The 26,997-nt window shown below is 39.5% G+C and overlaps 1 protein-coding gene across 2 annotated transcripts in view; it reads left to right on the forward strand.

Moving 5' to 3' along the window:
- ADAMTSL3 (ADAMTS like 3) overlaps positions 1 to 26,997 on the forward strand; it is a 340,042-nt gene that overhangs the window by 230,750 nt on the left and 82,295 nt on the right. For both annotated transcript variants that reach the window (XM_041752919.1, XM_041752918.1), the window contains exons 18-19: positions 14,417 to 14,609; positions 14,690 to 14,869. In XM_041752919.1, coding sequence (XP_041608853.1) covers positions 14,417 to 14,609; positions 14,690 to 14,869 — 373 coding nt within the window. The remainder of the gene's footprint in view (positions 1 to 14,416; positions 14,610 to 14,689; positions 14,870 to 26,997) is intronic.

The following is a 26,997-nucleotide window of genomic DNA, read 5'->3' on the forward strand; positions in this document are numbered from 1 at the left end:
TAAAGTCAAGTTTGCTACACCTGAGCCTCTAAGTAACTAAGGAAAATTACTGTGTCCCTCTGGCCATATTGGAGGAAGGACGGGTGTATTTTATGTTTATTCAGAAAATGTTTGATTCTGGAAATCTCTTGACCCCTTCTGATTTTGATTCCATAAAATATGTGGGCTGTGTTGTAAAAACTCCTGCCTTGGTGGTCTGAGGGAGATGGGGGTGGGGATGGAATAAGCAAGTCCATCTTAGGAATCCAGCCCTCTCCATCCTGCAGATGGGCTCTTTCTTTCTGAGTCTGCTTCTCCAATGGGCACAGTCTCCAGAGGAGACTGGCTCCAGTGTGTGCTTCATCCTGGATGAGAGCACCCCCTGCAATGAGACAGGCACAGTGTTTCATATCCACGACCATATTTCTGACTTCTGTTGTAGGCTAAGGAAATACCAGGGACTTGCGTTACAGCCATCTTGCTGTGCTCCACTGAGATGCAGTTAGGACCTCGGCCCAGAAATGGCACAGGGAAATATGCTTCCCTCCCTGCCTCACCCGCCCCTCTTCCCTTGCTTGATGCATTCCAGAATGATTCCAAGATTACAGAAAGACATACAAGAGGGGTTTTAGGAAGTTTGATCCAACTCCGACTTTGGATGCCCACTTTGTCAGGTGTGTCCAGAGCTTTCTAAGAGTATCAATCATGTGGGTATAATGCTGAGTGTATATCTACTTGATGTGTCCCTTTTATCTTTGGAGAAGTGACACTTATGTTAAGTGCTGCCTTCTCTACACCAGCCGGCACTCTCTTTCTGGAAAGATGACTATAAAAGAAATGATTTGGAATTTATACAAACTCTAAATGGTGACTACAGTTGGGCTAAGCATGCAATTCCATAGCCATAAACAAACAAGAGTGAAAAGAAGAAACTATTACTACTAAATTTGGAGTGTGCTTTATTTCTAGTTTCAAATCGTATTCTGTATCAACAGAAAGCTAGTCTTCACCCAGTTGTGACTGTTCTTTCTAGCCCAAATCATTGATGAATTGATGAATAAGGATGTGAGGACAAGTAGACATTGGACAATTAAACAGGAAAATGGACACAGGTGCCAACAAAAAGTGTGCTTCAAGTGAGGGGGGATTGGCACAGCAGAGGACAGAGGGGGCTGAGGACATTGGTGAAACTGGATTTTACTTTTGTAAAAACAATCCTGTTCTGATCTTGCTCTGAAAGTGAAGACAGCCATAGTGGATCATCATATAATTTCTTCAGAAAAGAAAAGAAAGAGAAAATACAAAACAATCTATTCTTTTGTCATTCGAAGAATTAGAGTACCCAGTTGCAATTACCACCTATGTTATGTTCAGTGTAAAATAAATAACTTGGTTTCATTATCTTTAGTTCAATTTTTTAAGATGAATTCCAAATCAAACATTTCCCCACTATTTATTCTATTTATCATAGAATTTGAGTCCCTTCTTCGAGTGGCTTTGTGTTAAGTGGCTTTTTCTGGTTTCATTGCTCCTCTGATGTCATGGACACAATTCATGATGCTTTATCTCTCAACCTTCTATCAGTCTGTGCCAGCCATTCCTAACTGCTGCTGCCTTAACTCAGAGGTATTTTGCATGAACTGTTTCAGCAGTTTCAAAATAAACTCTGGCCTCTTGTGTTTCCTGCTGTGATCCATAGGGACATATACGGCCTCCAAGTATCTTTCTAAATTGCGGTGACCATGTGAAGCTCCTACATAAACCCTTCGGTAACTTTCCTTACCTGTAGATCACAATTCATGTTCTTTACTTTGGCTTGTGTATGAGTTTCCTAGGGCTGCTGTAACAAAGCACCATAGATTAGGTGGCATAAACATCAGAAGTTTATTGTTGCAGTTCTGGAGGCTGGAAAGTCTGAGATCAAGGTGCTGGCAGGATTGGCTGTATCTGAGGCTGGAAGGGAGATCCTGGTTTAGGTCTCTCCCCAAGCTGCTGGTATTCTAAGCATTCCTTGGCTTGTGGATGCTGTTTTCCCCATGTTTCTGTATTGTCTTCCTTCTGTTTGTCTCTGCCCCAATGTCCCCTTCTTATAAGGACACCACTTATATTGGATTGGAGTCCATTCTAATGACCACATCTAAATTGATCATCTGCAAATACCTTATTTCCAAATAAAATCATATTTACAGGTACTAGGAGTCAGGGCTTCCCTAACTTTTTGTGGGGAAACAATTCAGTCTGTAAGAGCTGTAAAGTCCTTTGTGACCCTGGTTTTAGGTTCTTGAAATACATCTCCTGTCACTACCACCCTCAGCTCATGTGAAAGACAGGCACAAGCATGCACATGCCCTGAGGAATGTGCTCAGTAGCCACAGAAAATTTTCACTGTGCCCCACACTCATGTTCCTTAATGCTTTCGGGACTTTGCACATACCATGCCTACTGTCTAGAGCCCTCTTCTACCATACAACAAGTTCTGTCTCTCCCAGGAAAGTGATCACTTCTCACTGGTAAAATGAAATCAAACAGAATGTGAAATAGGACCCTCCCCTGAAACCCTTGATAGAAGGAAACTCTTAGTAGTCAGGAGAGGGCTGAGAGCAGGTCAGGGGCATGAGGTGGTGCCCTAGCTGTACCCACTCAGGGGATTTCAGACAGGTGCCTCAGCCCAGATAGAGCCTGCTTCTTCATCTGATCAATGACGAACATGTTGGACTTTGTGGGTAGCAAGATCCTTTCACCTCCAGCCTTTTGCTGTGGAGGGTACTTTCAAGTTGCATTTTTAACTCACATCCTCAGAACCACTTGTGGTCTTTTTGCAGGGATCCCTACATCTACTCATGAGTAGTTGCTAATGCCCAGGCTTCATTTTAGTTCTAAGAACAACAAACAGCCTTCCCTTGACTTGCCCAGGAGGTCATGGCAGGGTTGAATTCAGTATGCAGTCAGACAAGACCAGACCAGAGCAAGATTTAGTTGCAAGGCTGGACCCTGTTTCTTAAGGCTCCTGAAGGAAGCCTGCCTATCTGTCCCTTGTGCAGCAGCATCCCCATCCCCTCATCGCTTTGCTCAGCAAGAATGATGGCACATTATCTTCTCCAGCAACGTCTTGCCCACAGAGCTTCCAAGCTAGGAATAATAGAGCATGCAATATGACTTGGCCACTTTGCAAAATTAAGAGTCTGTTTTTCTGTGAAGGGAAGTACTCTTCCTCGTTTCAAAATTGCAAATTTAATAAACTTTTCGAAGGTTGAGAGTTATATTGGAAAAAACCCAGCAGAGACAAAGGGTTGGTGCCAAAGTAAAGGTAAGTTTACAAAAATGTTTTAGGTTCTAGAAACCAGTGGTGTAGGAATAACAGGAACAGGGTGTTGCATCATATTTTCCACACAAATATTTACTGACTCCAAGGGCAATAGCATTAAAATATCACCCCAGGGTGAAACTTACCACTGAGATTGGGTTGGACAGTCAGTGGGTCTTTATTTCTCCAAAGGCAGATGCATTTGATGTATTAGCCTGGACTCTCCAAGGTGGGGTGTTGTATGTTTATTTGCTCTTATGGGGTTACTCCCCCTGGTCTATGCTATAACTGCTGAGTGTCTGCTATTTATGGAGTTTGCTTTTTCCAGGAGAGAGCCAGCAGCTTGTAGAAACATGCGGGTTACATAATGGTCCCACTCGTCTGAGAAGAGCTTTCTTCTCTGACAGCAGTCAGCACTGCTAGGGAGGGAAGTCAGGAAGCAAGAGGCAAGAGTCATGTGTTTCTTTACCTAGTTGTTACCCAACTCTTCAATTTTTAAAAAATTCTGAATTTAGCCCATTATCTGGTAAGAAGAAACAGTTTGGATTTTTTTCTTGAATAACAGTGGTTTCATTTCTAGTCCCTTGTGCCTCTGATGATTCTTTCTAGCTATATACTTTCTTGAAAGATGATTATCCAAAAGTCACTCCAAAAAAGTTATATATTTAAGCTGAATTAATAGTGAAACAGTATCCTTTTAATTATTTATCCATATAGCTTGATTATCATCAAAATATGATGTATATTTCTTCTGTTGGTGAATTCCCTCACCTCAAAAGCTACTGGAAATTTAGATATAATCAGTTAAGATCTAACTAATTAATGAGCTTCCAAATAAGCTGGTATTTTAATTTGACAATCTGTTCCAAATACAGATCGATGATGGATGCAGTATAAGAACAGGGAAATTAAAACAACATGCCCAAGGCAATATCATAAAAAGAAATATCTGGGCCAGGAAAAGAAAGGAAATGTGAAGTGGTGAGTGGAAACAGATCTGTAGTTCTGGTGGACTTGAAACCCCAAAGCCATCAGGACGTGTGAGAGTTCAGTTCCATAGAGAGGAAGGACTGAACATCTTCCTTTTGATTGGACCCATGTTCACTGCTTCTTTGTGAATGTGAATGGAAGCAGGAAAAAGCTGCTGCTGATCAGAACCTGAAGCCATTGTATGTATGAAGCTTCTTGCTTGGGGAGGACAGACACAAAAATACAGCCAAAATTACGTTGGCTCAATTATTGGATCATCAGTGTCCTTACAGTGCTTTTTTGCCTTGTTGTCCATATGAGACTTGGTTCCAGACTAGAGACACTGGAGGTCTAGATGAAAGCAAATAACACTATAGATGGGGAAGATTAGGAATCAGAGAGGACAAAGGGAGGTGGAGAGAGAGAAACCAAATTGAGCCTGCAAAATGAAATTCCAAAGCACATGAAGAAGCCTACCACTACTAAAGAAGATAGTCAGCGTAGTCAGCAGTTGAAAGATAAATTCACTCCAGATGAAATAAAAGTATAAGAACAGTCTGAAAAAGACTTTAAGTGTTACTAAGCTCTTTGGAGATACAAATTGTAAAGAATATTCATGTAAAGAACAGGAAATTATGAGATAGACATAGGCAAAAATGTAGTCACAATAGATGAGTCTTAAAAAGAAGCAATTACACAGCTCAGAAATTTTAAAAGCCAGTGAAAAATAAGTAAACTACAGGCAAATAAAAAATTGTTGCCTTGAAAGTAGTGTTGAGGGGATGCCGATGTGGCTCAGTGGTTGAGCATCTGCCTTTAGGTCAGGGCATGATCCTAGAGTCCCAGGGTTAAGTCCCACATCAGGCTCCTTGCATGGAGCCTGCTTCTCCTCCCTCTGCCTATGCCTCTGCTTCTCTGTGTGTGTGTCTCTCATGAATAAATTAATAAAATCTTAAAAAAAAAAGAAAGAGGGCAGCCCGGATGGCTCAGCGGTCTAGTGCCTGCCTTCAGCCCAGGGCCTGATCCTGGAAACCTGGGATGGAATCCCACGTCGGGCTCCCTGCACAGAGCTTGCTTTTCCCTCCGCCTGTGTCTTGGCCTCTCTCTCTCTCCCTCTCTTTTTTTTTTTAATAAATTAATTTTTTATTGGTGTTCAATTTACCAACATACAGAATAACACCCAGTGCTCATCCTGTCAAGTGTCCCCCTCAGTGCCCATCACCCATTTACCCCCACCCCCCGCCTTCCTCCCCTTCCTCCACCCCTAGTTCGTTTCCCAGAGTTAGGAGTCTTCATGTTCTGTCTCCCTTTCTGATATTTCCCACACATTTCTTCTCCCTTCCCTTATATTCCCTTTCACTATTATTTATATTCCCCAAATGAATGAGACCATATAATGTTTGTCCTTCTCCGATTGACTTACTTCACTCAGCATAATACCCTCCAGTTCCATCCATGTTGAAGCAAATGGTGGGTATTTGTCATTTCTAATGGCTGAGGAATATTCCATTGTATACATAAACCACATCTTCTTTATCCATTCATCTTTCGATGGACACCGAGGCTCCTTCCACAGTGTGGCTATTGTGGACATTGCTGCTAGAAACATCGGGGTGCAGGTGTCCCGGCGTTTCATTGCATCTGAATCTTTGGGGTAAATCCTCAACAGTGCAATTGCTGGGTCATAGGGCAGGTCTATTTTTAACTCTTTGAGGAACCTCCACACAGTTTTCCAGAGTGGCTGCTGCACCAGTTCACATTCCCACCAACAGTGCAGGAGGGTTCCCTTTTCTCCGCATCCTCTCCAACATTTGTGGTTTCCTGCCTTGTTAATTTTCCCCATTCTCACTGGTGTGAGGTGGTATCTCATTGTGGTTTTGATTTGTATTTCCCTGATTTGGCCTCTCTCTCTCTCTCTCTCTCTCTCTCTCTCTCTGTTTCTCGTGAATAAATAAATAAAATCTTTAAAAAAATAAAAAAATAAAGAAAGTGCTGAGGAAGTCAAAAGAAAGAAGGCACAGTAAGTTGAAGTTTGGGGAAAAGAGAAGAAAAGAAATATAGGTGTAATGGCAGAGAAGCAAGATATTAAATAAACTGCTCACTAAAACTTCAGAAAAAAATGTCTACTCCTAATATCAAGAAAAATAAATGAAAATACACTTAGATACGTAATAGTGAAGCTGCAGAAAGTCAAAGATGATAAGAAAATCTTAAGAGCTACAAGATGTAAAAGACTTACCAACTACTAACAACTTATTAACAATCAGAGTTCCCCAAAAAAACAAAGGAATGATATCTTTAGAGTACTATGGGGAAGTCATGATCAACCTAGAGCTAAACTTGCTAAAATATTATTTCAAGTATATGAATGTGAATGTCCATTTTTAGCCGAGTGATGAACTAGATTTACTGAATGCCTTTCTAATAAAAGATTCTAAAGTACTGAGCAAAATATGTATAAAATACCTTGAAATCTAAAACTAAGCTTGTAAGAAAGTAAGATAAATCCTCAGAAGTAAAAAAAAAAAAAAAAAAGGAAGAAAGAAAGAAAGAAAGATAAAAGAAAAAAGCTACAGTGTGAATCTAGCATGGTAAACTTGTATTAAAGTTAGTGCTTCCATGGGGGACAGTTGCCAATCCCACTAATCTAGATTTTTGGTTTTAATTTTTTTTTCTGGAAACAGACAAGTCCTTGGACCTCCAGGAAATAAGGAATGGAATGGAGATTCCCATATGAAGCCAGGGTCTACAGTGAAAAGACAAATTGGAAAAAAATCCACCCCTAAAAGGCAGATCTCTAGGAAAACTATCTATCTTGGCTTTGTGTCTGAGTGGAAGGAATTAAAAAAGCCTCTCCTGCATTATGCTAAGTGAAAGAAGCCAGACACAGAAAAAATGCTGTGTGATCTCACTTATATGTGGAATCTAAAGTAGTCAAATTTACAGAAGCAGAGAAGAGAATGATGAGGGCTGGGAGGAGGGAAATTGGGAGGTGATGGTCAAAGAGTACAAAGTCACAGTTATACAAGGTGTGTAAGTTCTGGGCATTTACTCTGCAGCATAATAGCTAATAGCTAACAATACTGTATTATTGTATACTTCAAATTTGGTCAGAGGGTAGACCTTATGTTAAATGTTCTTGCTGTAATAATGTATTTATGGCCTTGATGGTGCTGATAGTTTCACAGGTGTATACTTATTCCCAAACTCACTGAGTTGTATACACTTAATATATACAACTGTTTACTTATCAGTCATACTTCAATAAAGTGGGTTAAAAAAAGACTCCTCTGAGAATTTAAAAACTACAAATAGCCCTTTATGTAGGAATGCAGTTCATATTCAGTCTGACCGTGGGATCTGAAAAATTAATTCACGTTGCTCTTGACAAGAGTTAATGCACACACTTTGTGGAAGAATGTGTCTTCTCCTCCAAACTTAAAATTCCCACAAAGACCTAATTAAAGAGCTCACAACAGCAACAAAATAAAACAAACAAAAAAACACATGAAGAAAAAAATGTGTGAGAATCAGTGGGGGAGAAAAACCCAGATCAGATATACAGAGCCTCAGATATAGGAATTATCAAGTATGAATATAACATAAATTTGTATAAAACATTTAATGATATAAAACAGGAAATTGAAAACCTAACATGGGAATAACAAACTATCTAAAATACCTAGAAGATTTTTTTAAAGAACCAAATATTAGGTTGCACTATATGAAATTCCAATTTTATCCATCAAAAAGTCCCATATTGGCAATTTCATCTGATTTAACCTAATAAAATATATATAAGTTAAGAGCATAATCATTGAAACTTCAAAGTTGTGGACTGGGGTAAACAGGTAAATTGGAAGAGAGATCTGAAGAAATTATCCAGAATAAAGCACAGAGAGCAAATGAGGTATGTAAAATATACTCTAGAGGTAAGAGAGGAAATATTTGAGAAGATGTAAAATATATCTAAATGGAGCTGAAGGAAAAAAAAGTAATATTCAGAGATGACTGAGAATATTTCAAAATTAATGAAAAGTATGAATCCTAAGAATCTAGAGCCACAACTAACACCAAGCAGGAAAAATAAAATGAAATAAACACTTAAACACATGATAGTTCAATCTGAGAACTCAAAAAGCAAAGAAAATATCTCAAAAGCAGAGAGAAAATATCTACAAGAGGAACAATAGCAACAAAAATAAGTTTTCTTCTCATTGATAATAAAGAATATTACCTTTAAATCATTCAAGAAAATAACTGTCAGGCCTAGTATTGCATATTTAGCAAAACAGGATATTTTCAGATATGCCACAGGTCTGCAAACTAGAGCCTTATAGTTTATGTGAGGATCAAATGAATTAATATATGTAAAATACTTACAAAAGAGCTTGTCACATAGTAATGAATAAATGTTAACTACTATTATGTTAGATATCCTAGGCGAACAAAACCAGAAGACTTTATTATCAGTGAACTCTCACTAAAGATAATTTTAAACTAGTGTATTCATTATACAGGAAACTGATCCCAGAAGAAAGGTATAAGAATATAAGAATGAATGATGATGAGCAACGTACATTGTCAAGATAGTTAATCTAAAAAAAGGTCACTGTGTAAATCAGTAATGATATCTGATTTTTGGGCTTGAAAAAAGAAATAAATTTGGATGATAAAGCCCAGTAAAATTTGGGGGAAGGGCGGTGATTAGAGTCTTTAAGCCCCTTAGATTATTTGTGAAATGGAAATGATTTTGATTAACTCTAAAGCTAATTTAAACGGGTCCTTTAAAATTCCAAGAGTAATTGAAAATAGAAGATAGCAGAAGAGGAAAGAGAATAAAAAATATAACAAACTCAACCAGTATCCCACAGGATATAATTATAATAAGAAATATGGAAAATTCAGGAAAAACAGAATTCTAGATAAAAGTAACAGATGAGAAAATTTCAAGATTGCTGAAAGTCTTGTCATCTTGATCAAGAAAAAGATGGAAATACCAAATAACTCTAGACTTTGTTATTAATGTTCCTAGTGATGTATGTTATATTTAAATGTAAGTGCTAAGTGAATATAAATATATATTTATTGTTTTTTGCACATTAATTTGTAAAATTTCTAGATTTAAAAAAGGATTCAAAACTTAAACTTTATTTTTTAATGAGGGCTCTTTAATGCAAGCAGTATAAATTAATTCTTGCTAACTTAAGCTGAAAAAATATTACTGGAAAGATATTAGGTGGCCAACGAGAATAACAGAACGGCTGGAGAATGAGGTTCATAAAAGTGGTAAGAACCAAGAGAGGTTAGACTGAAGGAAAACACAGCTAAGATTGTATTAGATGTTGTGTCTGGTTAGGTATTGCTGGGCACTTGAGGCCATTTCTATCACTAGACATTTCTCAATGATGTATCCGCCAATGCCTGGTCCCATATACCACCTCGAACTCAGTGGAGTCCATTTCTGGACACATCTGACTTTATAATTTTATAGATCAGGTAATGTCCATGTCATGATGAGTAGCTCACATTACATGCTTATCTGTTGGATCATGGTCAGATGTTCCACCATAGTGAGGCTTCTAGTATCTAAAAGGGCCTAGGACTAGGCAGGATTGCAAGGTTGCATATAATTTTCCCTCAAAAATTTTTTTTCAACGTGTTGTTCCCATTTACTGAATTCTAACATTCAATGCTGCTACTGAGAACTGCTTTGCCACCTAGATCCCCATTCCTCTGGAGAGACCTGTTTTATTCCCTCTGGAAGACAATGGAACAATGTTGTATACTTTGATTTAGTTCATTTTTATCTTTTGTGTTGGGAAATTGGGGAGGGCTTTGAAATCCAAATGCTTCTTTCCATTTTGGGCAATTTTCTTGAGTTATTCTTTTCTTCTGCTTTTTAAATGAAACTCCCATTATATAATGTTGAAATGAACCGACCCTATTTTGCATTTCTTTTATTCCTACTTTTGAGAGTTTTCTTTACTTCTATTTTCAACTGATCGGTTACATTTTTATTTAGTCATTTTTGATTTACAAGAGTCTTTTTTGGTTCTCTGTAGGTTCCTAGTACCTTTCTTAATAACGTCCTGTTTTCATTTTGTGAATACATTATCTTCTGTTTCTTGAATATGAATTATGGAGTTTTGTTTTATACTAGTTTTGTTTTATTCTCTTCTGTACTTTGCATTGTATCCGTTTTCTCCTGTATGCCTACTTTTGTTTCTTTTTTCTTAGATGTTTTCATTAAATATTTTATGTTCCTTGACTATCTACTTATTTAAGAATGACACACTAAAAAGCAGATTGGAAGCCCTGTGTATATGGACAAAATTTGTTGAATGGTAGGCATCACTGTAGAGTGATCTGGATGGGCTATTTCAGAGGGAGATATCCTGATTTTTTTTTGCTCTCAAGCCAGTTAATGTTTCTAGGGAGGATGTCTCCAACCTTTTGTCTGAGAGTAGGAAAGGAATACAAGTCTGATTGGGACTGTTTTCTCTGAGCCAAGTCAGGGAAGAAGTCTGGTGGTCTCACCTGATAATACATAAACCCTCACTTAATCCCTATTTTTAGTACAGTCTCCCACTTTTTGCTATTCCCCAAGGCCTTAAGTAGCCTCTCACTCTCTTGCTGGGTGCAGGAGAATAAATCTCCTGCATGCCTAAGAGACGCAAAAGGATTTCAGGTTTTTATAGACTTTCAGTGAATCTATTTTAGCTTCAGCTAAACCCCACTTTTAGAAATATGTTGTGTCTGATCCCTTCATGGCTTCTTGCTTTTGGAGTTTCCCAACTATCGGCTTGGCTTTTAGATTTCTCCAGACTGTTAAGTTAAACATCACTTTCCATCTTCTCTCCAGCTTATAAAATGTTTCAACTGCATCTCTCACAGTCTCTTTGTCTTTATGGCTATATGCTTTTGTTTAATTCCACTTTTATCTTTTTCCTGTCTTTTTATTGGGTATTTTTTGGGATGTGGTTGGAAGGGAGCAGAAGTAAGCATATGCAATCAATCTGCTATTTCCTGAATCACTATTAGCCCTGAAGAATAAAAAAAATCCCACATAGTTATATTAAAGTTTTTTTTCAGATACTATGAAGATAACATGACTATTATATTAAAACCAAATGTGGGAAATAGTGCATGGCATGCAAGTAGTGCTATTATTATTTCTACTTCTTTAGGGAAGAATTCTCTCATCTGTTGTGAGTGTGTTTGCTATCTTTCACGTCATTATTTTTTTTTCTCTCTCTTTGGACCTTTTGGTTTGCAAGCTCATATTAAATGGGAGTTATATATTCCTATCTGGGGCTTTTGTGCTTACCTGAATGAATATCTCTCCCCAAGATCCTCATATCAGAGCCAGGTCTCATATTGCTTCTTTTGGGCTCTCAACCCAGGTGAAATATTGCAGAGCCCCTCCCAGAATATTATATGATAGTTTGGCTCAAAAGTAGTCTCAAGGGGTGCCTGGGTGGCTCATTCAGTTAAGCCTCTGACTCTTGGTTTCCTATCAGGTCATGGCTTCAGGGTTGTGAGATTGAGCCATGCATCAGGCTCTGTGCTTAGCACAGAGTCTGCTTGAGATTCTATCTTCCTCTCCTTCCAGCCCTCCCCACTTGTGCACTCTTTCTCAAATAAATAAATAAATAAATAAATAAATAAATAAATAAATCTTTCAGAAAAATAAGCAGGCTCCAGGTTATCTCTATTCTTTTATGTTATCCCAGGCAGCTGATCAATTCCAAGCACATAAACAGGTTGCTTTTTTTCTAGCCTTCAATTATGGGTCAGGGAGTCTTACCCAGTTGTGTTTCTACAAGTGAGTTTAGCTTCCGTCACCCTCTCACTGTGGTGCTATTTTCTTAATTTCCCCATACAAATAGAACTCCCAGCTGCCATTGTAAGTTTCCAATCTTGGCATCCACTAAACCTGGACAACTTTAGTTCATGCTACCACTGTGCTTCCAATTGACTTCTGGTTTACTGAGATGTTTATTTTGTATTAGAAAACATTTTATCCTTATGTCCTTCATTAAGTAGTATTGTATATACTTTTAAAATGACATGGAAATTCACCTGTTTCTTTAAAATTTGTAGGAACTCAACCACAAAGTTAACAGGATCTAGTCCCTATCTTGAATAGAAATTTTGTAATTTCCTAAAAAGTTATTTATTTCATCAAGGTTTTCAAATGTGTTGTTTAGTTTTCTATATACTTTCTTAAAAAAGATTTATTTATTTGAGAGAGAGAGTGCACATGCATGAGTGGGGGTGGGCAGAGGGAGAGGGAGAGAGAATCTCAAGTAGATGGCATAGTGAGTGCAGAGCCCCAGATCCTGAGATCATGACCTGAGTCAAAATCAAGAGTCAAATGCCTTGCGGATCCCTGAGTGGCTCAGCGGGTTTGGCACCTGTCTTCAGCCTAGGACATGTTCCTGGAGTCCAGGGATCGAGTCCCATGTCAGGCTCCCTACATGGAGCCTGCTTCTCCCTCTGCCTGTGTCTCTGCCTCTCTCTCTCTCTCTCTCTGTGTCTCTCATGAATAAATAAATGAAATCTTAAAGTCAGATGCCTAATGCACTGAGCTACTCAGGCACCTCAGTTCTCTGTATTCTTATTAAGGTTTGCCTTGCTGATATATCAGGAGCTTAGAGAAGTATTTTATAGCTTTTTAAATTTTTTATTATCCTTCCATTTTTTTATATCTTACAGCTGAACTTCATAAATACTTTTTATTCAGTCTTCATAGTTATATGATTATATATTGTGAACTTTTGTCTTCATAAGTAAAAATTTTAATATTTTTCCCATTATATTTGTCTTGAATATTTTTCATTTTTAATTTTTCCTCTTATTTATACAAGTTAAAAATGTTTATTATGGAAAATTAGAAATCAGAAAAACTGGAGGTTGCCTTTAGATAAGGAAAAATTTAGATAAAAAATTTTTTCAAAGAACTTGTTTTTTCTAATCATGAATGTTTATTTTAAGAAAAAAACAGGAGAAAATACTGGCAATAATAAAGAAAATAAAAATCCTCTACCACTTAGAGATCATCACTGTTAACATTCTGATGTATAATAATCCAGACTTTTTTCTACTTGCATTTATAAATGTATAAAACAACACTATAAGGTATTTCTGTTTTCTAATAAAAATGTATAAATTTATTTCTATATCAATAACTGTACTTCGTTTTTAAATGACTGTTAGCATTGTGTTGTATGAATATATAATTACTTATTTTACCCTTTATTGTAGAACATTTAGATTGTTTCCTTCCATTTTGCAAAACTTTTTATTTTTATTTTTTTATTACAAACTACCTTGGAGCAAACATCCCTTCATGTCAATTTTAAGCATTTTAAAATTATTTCCTTATGATATAGCTCTATGGTAACTAGTTAAAAATCCATGTTCACTAGTAATTAAATATCCCCAAATTAAGATAAGTATGATGTACAACTTTTCACTCCTCAGATGGGCAGAGATACTGTCCACTGTTGATATGGGTGTAGGAAGCCAGGCACCCTCACATGCTTCTACTGGGAGTGTGAATTGAGAGAATCTTCCTTGAATGCACTTTGGAAATATGTATCAAAAGCAGCTGCCCTGGTTTTTCATTTTTACAGATGTTTCATGAGAAAACCTGATTTTTCCAAGATCTTACTGGAAAGGAATCACATTATATATACGTGTTGTAAATCCAATCCTAACAGAGAAGAATTTTCTTAGGGATATTCCAAATAATGAATCCAGGTGCCCTGAAAATTTCCTGAAGTGTGCTTTTGAGCATTTAAAATTTCTTTTGACACCCGTATAAATCATGCTTGCCTTGGGGCTCTATTCAAAACAAAACCCAAGATTTTATTATGGATATTTGGTGGTATGTTAGAATGGAGAGAAATCTGCTTCTTTTGTGCTCTGGGCTTTCCCAAATGGGTAAAACCTTTAAACTCTTTCCCAACATTTTTTGCCTTTAAATATTATGTTCCTATATTTTAATCACATTTAGTGGTGGAGATGTTGTGAGTCTGAGGTCTGCCACAGAGCAGAAAGTCTGGACATCCAAGAAAACTTGAAATTGTCTATGCTCTGACCATTGCACATAGTCTCACCAGACACTTCTACTTCTCGTGTTGTGTTTTGGTGCAGGTGGTACACAGGCTCTTGGGGCCCCTGCTCAGCTACCTGTGGTGTTGGAATCCAGACCCGAGAGGTGTACTGCTTGCACCCTGGGGAGTCCCCAGCCCCTGCTGAGGAATGTGGAGACGAAAAGCCTCATGCCTTACAAGCATGCAATCAGTTTGATTGCCCTCCTAGCTGGCACATTGAAGAATGGCAACAGGTATGGCAGATGGGGGGCCCCCATCGCCCACCCCATCTGGGACCGTAAGAACACTGACCCACCTCCTTCCATCTTCTCAGTGTTCCAGGACATGTGGTGGGGGAACTCACAATAGAAGAGTCACTTGTCGGCAGCTGTTAACAGATGGCAGCTTCTTGAATCTCTCCGATGAACTGTGCCAAGGACCCAAGGCTTCTTCCCATAAGTCCTGTGCCAGAACAGACTGCCCTCCACATATAACTGTGGGGGACTGGTCAAAGGTAAGGGACATTCCCAACTTCACAGTCCCCTCTTTTTTGCCCCTTTTTTGCTTCAGACTCTAGTTATTTCCTCCACAAGATGATCCTGAAGCAGGTGGTTAGGGTATGTAACCTGGGTTGTCCGGTGGAGGTGGAGAGGCAATCTGACATCAGAAATCATCTGGACAAACAAGAAAGGGCAGTTGCTGGCTTACTGAACTTCCCTGAGACCTAAATTCAGGGCTGGGCACAGCCAAAACCTGTTATGCTCATCTCATCCTACAATTCTACAAGGATACCAGCAGCAGATATCATGTCCATGTGTGTAGATGAGGACTTGTGGCTTTCCCAAGGGTAGAGCCAGGATTCAAGCCCAGGTTTGTGGAATCCAAGGTTAGTACAAAGTGTGTACACACGTCTTTCATGCACGAAGATTTTTGTGCCAGACACACCCATGATAGATTTCCAGCTCTGTTGCCTAGAAACTGGGTCCAATATAGTTAACCTGTCTGAGCCCCACTTTCCTTTATTTACATGCAGTGGTTGCTGTGAGGATAACGTGAAATATTAAGACAGAAACCCCTAGCAGAGTGGGCCCTGTGATCTTCCCGGCTCAAATGCTTCCGGCGTAGGTTGGATCAATATTACTTCTGCTTACACGTTCTCTGGCTTTATATTTTTCTTGTCTTAACTACGTAACTCAATGAAGTGCTAGTATGCAAAGATTGTCTTAATTGACAAGCTGCTGGTCATTGTCCTCATCCAGGAGAGCTGACATATAAATGTTTCCTTAAACTCTCAGAAAATGCCCAGGAAATGAGCCCATGTTTGCAGGGTTTTTAGAGCAGTAAGAGCCCCAGGACTGAGCCACCATGCCCCGCTCACTCTGTCTAACTCCCAAGGAGCCAGAGCCAGTGGCCAAGACTTCCCTCTATGAGTTGCTACACTGTATATCAGTGACATGAGGGACATAATTATTTCCTCCTACAGTCAGGGCCTGGAATGAGAGATGAGACTGTTATAGGTGAGGCATCTTTCTCAGGCTAGGGATGTGGAAGGACAGGTAGAAATCTGCCCTGGGGATCTTCACCTGTAAAAGCTGGTTTGCTTTGTTTCCCCTCCTCTCTATATAAGGAACAATGGAGACCCCAAGGGAGAAGCATTTCTTTGAGACTGGGCTAGGCAGGGGGAATTGGGCAAAGGCGTTAGATAGGAAGGTATCTAGGTAGGCTAGTGGGTAGGCAATATTTGTTCCAGTCACCCAGTTAAGCCCCAAGAGTGAAGTCCTGCCACTCTCCCTGAGAGCGGATAATCCAATTACTGTCTCCACGAAGTTAGGGACAGAATTGTAGGGAGGGATGGGCTGCCAGGCAGCCGTGGAGAGAACTCTTAGCATTGTGGTACTTTATCTTCTTGCTACACGGAGTATGCCTCAAGAACCAAACCAATGGGTGTCTCTTTACAAGGTGGGAGCTCACAAGAAATGAGGACTCTCAAGTGCCTCCAGCTGAGATCTAAAGGTTCAGACTCTGCATTTCAACAAGATCTCCAAGTGTTGTAAAGCACATCATAGTTGGAGAAGCATTTCCCTACCCGCCCTTCATCCTTGTGAGGGTTGCTCAGCCCTTAAGTTTGTATCCAAGGTAGGAACAGCTGTGGGAAATGATTTCTCTGAGCAAGTGCTGCCCTAACTCAAGGGGAAGAGGCAGGAAGGGAAGGGCAGGAGTGATCAGGGGTTGAGGGGAAACCAGGCACCTTGTTTTGGATGCAGCCAGGGAACACCTAGAACCCTTCCTGTACCCTGAAGTATGGCATTCTACTTCTTTCTTTTCTCCTTTGCCTTGAGATAGAACAAGCTCTTCTCATTGGCCTCGTAGAGTGGAGGCTGGAGGTGCTTTCCTCCCCTGTCCATTCCTTCTTGTGAACAATGAATTGGCAGTTGCTGGCTATGTATCGGTGAAGTAACACAGTCGGCACATCCACTCATGGTTGCCTTTGTGTCTTTGCTCTTGTCCTTGCTCTCAGGTCCTGGATCCATATCTGAGTTTTCCTTTTCTGTGAAATCTTTTAACCCCTGAAATCATGTAGCATTTCCCAGCTTTAACTCACAATGACCCAAATTTTTATTGCATTTCAATGGGAGCTACTTCCTGAGTATCTTATTCATGCTCTCTCTCTCCCTAAAATAAATAAATACATATTTTTTAAAAAGAAGGCTTTTTACAGGGAGAAATGAGAGGAGACAGAAGTGAAGGTTACCCAGATGAGCTGGATTGGACCTCAGGTGAGTCGGTTTCCTAGGCAACCACTGGGCAGGGCAAGAGCAAGCTGGTAGTCACCCCCAGAGATCAGCTCAAGCACAGTCAAGACATCTTCTCCCTCCCAGCCAAAACTATGTCTCTAGAAAATGTCTGTCCAAGAGGCAGGGTGGGTGTGCACACAGGCTCAGGAAGGCAGAGCCAGTCTCAGCCTTTGAGACCAAAAGTGAACATCCAGACTCGGGATTGAAGAGTCAGGCACACATGTTGGGTTTCTTACTGGGTTCAGCTTTTCTCCTGTTAGTTGAAATTTCCTTTCATTTCAGAGTTACTTTGTTTTGGCAGAGGCTCTGATGCCAAACTTCCACCTTCTCCAAAGGTTTCTGCCAGACTGGTCCTTCTGCCGCAGGCTAGCTCACTTGGGGGCAGCCATCCATCTTGTGGTTCTGGATAAGGCCTTTCTACATTGGAACTGGCCACCAACCCTGGACTCAGAGAGGCTTAGGAGCCATGCCAGAATGCCCATTTTTCACTGAGCCAGACCTCTCAGCCTGCAGCTGGAATAGTCCTCTTTCCTGACACTAGCTCTATTCATGGCATGTTTGGGCTTTCTTCCTTCATTGGCTCATTAGTTTTTAGATCTGAACTAAGTTTTAGGCAGGAAGAAGCCTTCAATTCTTACACCACATTTCAAGTTGTAAGAAGGGAGTATTGACTCATATTTGGGCACTCTTCCCAAATGGTGGATTCCTGTGCTCCATGGACCCCTTGCAGCCTGTTTTGTGGCCCCATGCCTTGGCGGAAATCCGTAAAACCATTCCTCATTCTTGATTCTCTGTATTTTGATAGAGTATTTGACCATTTTGCCTACCTTCATCATTCTCCTTCATGATGTTTCTTGGTGTTTTTTATTTTTCCTGTTTACTTAATTACATCTTGTTGATGGATATGCCTTCTTCCAGATCTCCAGAAAGCTCTATATTTGACCAGATATTTGATGTACATCACTGCATTTTTCCTCCATGGCTGGTTCTGTGTCCTGACCTCTTCTCTGACTTCTATAGATAGTTCTCTATATTCAAGATCAGTCTATAACGTTCTGTTCAATGCAGTGTCCCCAGGTCTCCAAATAGGATATGTCTTAATCCTGGGAAAGCAAAGAGACAACCTCTTCATTTCCAGCCATCTCCCCACCTCGCTCCACCATCTTTCCAACACTTAGGATCATCTCTGCTATCTTTGGCTCCTGTGTTTGGTTACTGACACCTGCTAACTCTTCAATTCTTAAAATATATCCATATGCTAAGTAAAAAGGAGATCTCTTTAATGAGAATTTTTTTTACAAAGAACATCTCAAGACATGTCCTAGACACATGGATTTATAAATATGGCATTCTAATTTTCAGTAGGCTTACTAATTATGACTCATGAAAGTAGCAGTTTGTTAAAGCCTGTTCATACCAGCTTGCAAAACCAAACTGTGATCTCTTACCTTGTGCTCAGTGATATCAGATTGATAATTTGAAATCAGCCATGATGGGAGCATTTATACCACAGAAGTTAGCAAATGTTATAGTAAATGCTCTCTCCTCAAGAACTTGTGAAGTGTTTACCAACACACAGCCACAGAAAGGGGTTACACGTGCACACAGACATACACACACACATAATACTATTGATAAGACAATCTTTAGCTTATTGATGGTTACTTAAGATGGAAATGATCTAAAGAAGTACCCATGTCTGGACTCTTTTGCACAGAGTTTAAGAACCTTGGCTGGGCTTCTCTAAAGTGTTTTTTATTTTTATCTTCATAATTGGTGCTTGGCAAAGCTAGGAAATATCTGATCTCTAGATGAAAACTATCCATCGAGGCTCCTTCCACAGTTTGGCTATTGTGGACATTGCTGCTATAAACATTGGGGTGCAGGTGTCCCGGCATTTCATTGCATCTGAATCTTTGGGGTAAATCCCCAACAGTGCAATTGCTGGGTGGTAGGGCAGGTCTATTTTTAACTCTTTGAGGAACCGGTGTCCATCGAAAGATGAATGGATAAAGAAGATGTGGTTTATGTATACAATGGAATATTCCTCAGCCATTAGAAATGACAAATACCCACCATTTGCTTCAATGTGGATGGAACTGGAGGATATTATGCTGAGTGAAATAAGTCAATCGGAGAAGGACAAACATTATATTTTCTCATTCATTTGGAGAATATAAATAATAGTGAAAGGGAATATAAGGGAAGGGAAAAGAAATGTTGGGAAATATCAGAAAGGGAGACAGAACATGAAGACTCCTAACTCTGGGAAACGAACTAGGGGTGGTGAAAGGGGAGGAGGGCGGGGGGTGGGGGTGAATGGGTGATGGGCACTGAGGGGGGCACTTGACAGGATGAGCACTGGGTGTTATTCTGTATGTTGGTAAATTGAACACCAATAAAAAATAAATTTATTATTAAAGAAAAAGATAAAACTATCCATCATTATTCTGCAGGGTTAGTTTGGTCTTGATCCACGGTGATTGATCCAAATGCATTAGGTATTCCTTCCATGAATAAAAGGGTATTCCAGCTCTCAAGGTTTATTCTAAAATCTTCCTTTTACTTTTTTATTATCATAGTATTAATTATGAGTTTTGCAATATTAATAATTTTGTAGATAATTACTCTCTTTGAATAATAATGTTTTTTTTAGACTCAAGATGACAGTTTATTCTTATATTTTGACCTACTTGAAATATACCCAGTGCATTCAAGTCCATGCACTTCTCTCTGTTCCACTTATTTTAAATAATAGACACATACACACACACCCGAATATGCCTTATTTTCTTGAGTAGACTGTAGTTTCCAGAGGAAAAGGACCATTTCTGCCTCTGTGCATCCCACTGGGTGCTTGGTAAAAACTTGTTGACTAAAATTAGACTTATAAAGGCTTCTAAATTGAACATGCCTGTTGCCACAGCCCTGTCCTGTCACCAGCAGACACTGACTGGAGCACTGCTGTATTGACTAGCCCAGGCCCTAGGGACCTGAGACAGCCAAGAATGCGGCTTTCAGTTAGCTCACAGTTTAATGAAGCAGACACAAAAAAATTATGTAACAAGCCCCACAGGACTCCCATCTACAGAACCGCATGGAAATCGAGGGGAGACATTTACATTTGTGTGGGTTCCAAGGAAGTGCTGCAGAAGACGCGACTATAGAGTTGAGTCTTAGAGGTTGAGTGCAGGCTGTGTGCAAATGAGCCCCAGGTGGTCCAGGTGGTGACAGGAGAGCACCCGGAGGCACAGGTGGTGGACTTGTCAGGCTTATGTGGCTGGAGATGAGGATGCTGTAGAGGAATGGAAGGGCGAGATAGAGAGGAGAGGTTGCTGTTAGATTGGGAAGGACCTTGAGTGTCTGCTGGTCCCTGAAGTGGTGAGGACACCAAGGAAAGTTTCTGAATAGAGAAGGCAAATGCAGCCTTTTTAGGTATGTGCTTCTGGCTGTGGTATGAACAGTGTGTTGGGGGAGAAGGAACTGGATCCTGGGAGAGTTTTTTAGGAGAGGGTAGAATCAAACCAAGGAGAAAAAGGAAGCAGTTGGGTAGAGAATAGGAGATAGTAGTAAGTGATGTTTTTAGCATATATCGCAGGCAGATTTGATTACTGAAGTGGTAAGAAAGAATTGGAAAAGAAGGGTTGTGGATAGAGCCGGCATTAATTTTAAAACAAATTGAGCAAGGAAAAACACATTGGGGAGGTGACCTGAAAGAGAAAATGAGTCTATTTTGAAGTGTGTGTAGCTAAGTGCCTAACAAGTCATCATTAAGGAGAGATCTGCGCTAAAGTGTGGGAAGCATCAGCATTTAAGCAGTAGTTGAACCGTGGAGAAATGAATACCATGATATATATGTGTATGTCATCGCTAGGAATTCTTTTGAAAGTAGGAGGCTTCCGGTGAAGCAAAATCACAATGGTTGCATGGTTGTAGAATATACTAGATCCCTCATGATGAGGGGCATAAGGAGGTACAAACTTCCAGCTACAAAGTAAATAAGTCACAGGAATGAAAAGCACAGCACAGGGCATAGCATCAGTAATATTGTAATAACTTTGTGTGGTGACAGAAGGTGACTCCACATATAATGGTGAGCATCTGGTAATGTATATAGAGAGGTCAAATTACTCTGTTGTACACCTGAAACTAATAGATTATTGTATATCAACTATACTTCGGTCTAAAGAAACAAAGAAAACAGAACAATTAGGATTGCCAAAAGAAAGAAAAAAACACAGATAGCCACTTTAACATGAATGAGACACATGGGTGAGGCCCAACCACGCACAGTCATGGAAACTGTGCAGAAACTGTAAGTTTAACAGCTAGGCCAACAGAAAGAAGGTAAGAGCAAGCCAAAAGCCAGGGAACACAGAAGTCAATGATGCATGCCATCTCAGGGTCTGAGACCCGTCAGTGACACAGAAGAATGGACTCTGGGTCCCAGGCTATGGTTTAGTGCAAGGAAGATCATGTAGACCCACTTAGGCCTTAAGTAGACTGGAGAGCATGAGGGGAATGCACATCTCTGAGAGCCAAAGCAATACCTGGCAAACCTGCCATAACTGTAATCCAAGCTGAGCAAGGATACGAAGAGGAAGGGAAGGAAAGCTCAGACCCCTGGGAACAGAAGATTCCAGAACATATGAATCTCAGAACTGTGTCCAAACTGTTGAATACTTCTCTTCAACACCAGAAGAGGGAACAGTGAAGACAATGACCTCAAAACACTGCCACCTCCGTATACTTTCCTAAAAGTTCAGAAACAAAAAATTATCTCATTTAAATAGGAGTGTCAGCAAGCCCCATACAAAGATACTGTAAGCTAAAAGTGTCAATAGCATGGCAACATCATGAAAATTTGGCCTTGATGAGAATATAACTTACTGTTTTGAAATGAGCTAAAAGAAATTAAGAAATACATAGAAGCAAATCAGAAACAGTAAAGCCCAGGCATGAGTTGAATAAATAACAGGGGGATGTGACCAAAGAGAACTAATGTGGTTCAGGAGAGAACCAGAAAACTTATGGGGAAAATTTCTCAAGTGGAGAGTAAACTAGAAACAAGGGTAATAAGAGAAATGAAAGAAAAGAGGGGATTGAAAATAATCAAAGAAAAATAGAATTCAAGTAAAAATAGATATGAAAGAGGAAAGAAAATCCAATATATAAGTATTACTGGAGTTCCAAGAAAAGAAAACCAAAACAACAAGACAAAACTATAAATAAAATCACCATTTAACACAAATCACAATATTGAAAGGGGACACCACAACCCTGGGTAAATGGACCCACCATGGCTAATATCAAGACATCATCTGCTGAAGTAGTGGTTTTAAAGATAAGGGAAAATGTACTTGTGTATCCAGGCAAAAAGACCAAGTCACTTACTCGTGACTTGGGAAAGAAAATCAGATTAGCACCACACTTCTTGACAAGACCACTTCATACTAGAAAGCAATGGAGCAACATATTTAATATACTACAAAAAAGAAAATGTGAGCCAAGGATGTTATATCCTACCAAGGTGACCTTAAAGTGTAAAGATCACAGTTAAATAGTTACAAAGTTGCAAAAACTCAAGGTATATTGTTCCCTGGAGCTTTTCCCAAGGAATCTACCAGATTTCTGTAGAATAAATAGCAGAAGCTTTGGCAAAAGGTTGTGGCTTTGTGAATTGTAATTAATGGCACTGATTCTGTCCCTTCCTCTTTTTCTGAGTTGGGAACATTCTTTAATGGCGCCCTAACTTTGAACTTAGAAAACACAAGGTCACATAAGACCTCCATCCCGAGAGGGAGTTTACAAATGATTCTCCTAATTATGATGCTTCATAATGGGGAGGAAAAAAATCATATATTTATTATTAGAAATGGCTTATGAGCGGAGACTGGCAATTATGTAACTCACTGTTACATGAACCGACATTAAAAATTTTGTGTGAATTTTTGCAGTACATGGGTGATTTAGTTGGTTGGGTAGCTAACCCTTAATTTCAGCTCAGGTTGTGATCTCGAAGTCCTAGGATTGAGCCCCACATTGGACTCTGTCCTCAGTGGGGAGCCTGCTTAAGGATTCTCTCCCTCTCCTTCTCTTTCTGCTCCTCCTCCTTTTCTCCGTCTTTCTCTAAAAAAAATAAATCTTTAAAAAGAAAAAAAGTTGATGTTAATTTTTATTAAATGAGAAACTCCTAGATGATGATTTGAGTTGGTTAAAAAAATAGTAAATCATAAATTAAAAAAAAATAAAGTTACTTGTTCAAAAGTTTACAAAAAGCTTTTCTCTGTACTGAAAATATGAATAGTTGAGGGCTTCCTGTTAACAATGACAATAAAGGACTTTAAGAAAATTCCATTCTACTCCTTTGAAATCCAACAAAAAACCCACAAGGAGAATGGAAGAGAGGGAACAGTTTGTCTTCAGTGAACAATGAAATGGCTAGAATCCCAAACTATAAATCATGGAACACACCTGCCAAAGGCTGTAAAACCTGGGCCAAAATGAGAGGGAAGGCTGCGAGCTGGCAAGTATCCCTCGGGCGCCGTGCTCGGTATAGATCTCCCTAGGACGACATGTGACGGTCCTCTGAGGCCTATTCAATGGTCCTCTCATTACAGAGGGCAGATAAGCTGCCCTGAGAATGTCCCTGCGGAACTGCGGGCAGGTGGCACCAAAGGAGACATGGCATATGTGGCCCTCCTGGCCGAGGGATGGCTGCCAGGGATGAAGAAGTGGGAAGAAGGGGCAGCAGTTGCTGGATTATTACACAGTGAGCCAGTTGCGGAAGAGGCTTTTCTCTGAGTCACACCAGCCACTCAAATGCCAAGAGCTGAACAGACATGGGCAACAGAAATGAAAATGCGGTGCCAGAGTGTTGCACACAACAGATGTAAGCTGCCCTTCCTCATCCTCTGCCCACATTGTTGGCAAAGAGCTGCACTCAGAGCTCCAGCATAAAACCCGTGCATCAACACCAGGCAAGAGCCACATGAATGATGGTAATATCACAACACTATTCCCCAGGGAACACTGCCAACAAATAGGCTCTGTGTCCCTGAGAAAATTATAGTTATGGTGTCTGGCCGGAAAGTGGCTTTAAAACAAGGTTTGAGCTCAAAATGAGATTGTAAGTCAACAAAAGGAGAAGATAGCTGGAACATTCAGGGCAAAAAAAAAAAAAACCATATTACAAACAACAACAAAGTTAAAGAAAGTGACAGAAGACAGATGTGTACAGGCTGGAATGATGCGTCGACTATGTGGGGAAAGAGCACAGATGTGCACTGATTTTCAGGGGTAGCCGTGGACATGAAAGATGGAAAGGAAATAACCCAAGTGCATTTGTGAAAAGAACAGATCAAATGGCACAGAAAATAAAAGAGAGAAATATTCAGAGATAATAAAGGAGAATTTATTAATAACAAATAGTAATAATAAAAACCTTTCTTGGATAAAAGCTTTGGTCTGTAAGTCATAATGGCATACTAATGTGCCAAGAAGATATGACCCAGTGCGACACAGCATGCTTACAGTGCAGAACTTCATGGATAGAGAAGGAGCCCCCAGGCCTCTGAGCAGAAAGGGCAAATGGATACACAACAAAAACTCCCTGTTTGGCTGCGCACATCCTCACAGTAGCATTCAGTGCATGAAAACAGTGGAACAGGGTCTGCACAGTTCAAAGGGAAAGAGAATCAGACCCAACTATCCGTTCTTCCTCTTGGTGTTCATCATGTAGAAAGGCGTCAGGGAGATACAGATCAAAATGACAATGAGATACCACCTCACACCTCTCAGAATGGCTAAAATGAACAAGCCAGGAAACAACAGATGTCGGTGAGGATGTGGAGAAAGGGGAACCCTCTTACACTGTTGATGGGAATGCAAACTGGTGCAGCCTTCTTGAAGTTCCTCAAGAAGTTAAAAATAGAGCTACTCTATGACCAGCAACTGCATTACTAGGTATTTATCCAGGGGAAACAAATGTAGTGATCCGAAGGGGCACCTGCACCCCAATGTTTATAGCAGCAGTGTCCACAATAGCCAGTCTATGGAAAGAGCCTAAATGTCCATTGACAGATAAATGGATAAAGATATCACACACACATACACACACACACACACACACACACACAGGAATACTACTCAGCCATCAAAAAGAATATAAAATCATACAATTTGCAATGTGGATGGAATTAGAGGGTATTATGCTAAGCAAAATAAGTCAGCTAGAGAAAGGCAAATACCATATGACCTCAATCATATGTGGAATTTAAGAAACAAAACAGATGAGCAATGAGTGGGAATTATCAGAAAGGGAGACAGAACATGAAAGACTCCTAGCTCTGGGAAATGAACTAGAGGTGGTGGAAGGGGAGGAGGGCAGGAGGTGGGGGTGACTAGGTGACAGGCACTGAGGTGGGCACTTGATGGAATGAGCACTGGGTGTTATTCTATATGTTGGCAAATTGAACACCAATAAAAAATAAATTTATAAAAAAACACAAATGAACATAGGGGAAGGAGGGAAAATAAAATAAGATGAAAACACGGAGGGAGACAAACCATAAGAGACTCTTAACTCCAGGAAACAAACTGAGGGTTACTGGAGGGGAAGGGGTAGGGGGATGGGGTACCTGGGTGATAGGCATGAAGTAATGAGCATTGGGTGCCATATACAATTCATGAATCACCGAATTCTCCCCCTGAAACTAATAATGCACTATGTGTTAATTGAATTTATAATAAAACATTAAAAATAAATTAAATGGAAAAGAAAGGCAACAGAGAGGTAGTCAGAGAATATGTGTAAGTCCATTGCGAAAATCCTGCAGGGCCAGGATGACTCACCATAAATGCACAGACACTGATGAAAAGACAGAAGATGAGTAATGAGTTCATTTATGTACAGGGTTAAGACTAATCAGTCAACAATCACATCTCAATACAGAACGTAGATATCAGAAATCCAGATGTCTCCTAAATGATCATGGAGGTAATTGGAGGTTTGTGGGGAGAGGGAGAACCAAATGGGCTTATGTCCTCATCCTTCTCAGCAGTAAGCCAATAGCTACTCTCCTGAGTGAAACCTTAAAAACAACCATCCAAATCTCCATTGGCTTCTTCAGTTTTCTTCCTTAACATTATAGCGTTCTTTTGGGAATTAATTGTTATGGTGGGTAGAAAACCTCAGATGTTTAACAACTCCTTTAATTCTACCTTAGTTCCCTTTTTTCTAATATGCCTACTAAAACTATATTACAAAAAAAATAAATAAAAAATAAAACTACATTACATTTTTAAATTAAGATTGCATGTACACAGAATTATTATCAAATATCAGTGTTATGCACACATTGATCAAATATTAGTGTTATCTTATGTAAAGTAGTTTGAATGATTTTTTAAAAACTTTAATACTTTTTGTTTCTTGAAGTCTTGGTCATGGGTATGATCATGTTTTTTTGTTTGTTTGTTTGTTTGTTTTAGAGTGTACTCATCTTACTCTATAAAAAAAAATAGCTAAAAAATAAATCAGTATGGCTGTCTAGTTTAAAGTCCATAACAGTTTGGTGTTTTCAATGAAAAAAAAATTTAAAAAATGAACAAGCAAACAACAACCCAAACCTTGTTTAGAAACGTCCTTTCAACCATTTAAGGGCTGTGTAGAAAACAGGAGAGAAGTAAAGATAAAATGAATTTATTCTAAACTAGTTCGATCTTGGGTTATAAATTTTAGAAGGTTCCCCGTCCAAAAATCTTCATGCTTTATCCAATATAAAATAGATATCAATTACACTGACAAAAAATCCCCAATACAGTAAATTACTGGAAATTAATTACT

Source organism: Vulpes lagopus, chromosome 4 (assembly GCF_018345385.1).
Source record: "Vulpes lagopus strain Blue_001 chromosome 4, ASM1834538v1, whole genome shotgun sequence".
In the NCBI taxonomy this organism is placed as follows: Eukaryota; Metazoa; Chordata; class Mammalia; order Carnivora; family Canidae; genus Vulpes; species Vulpes lagopus.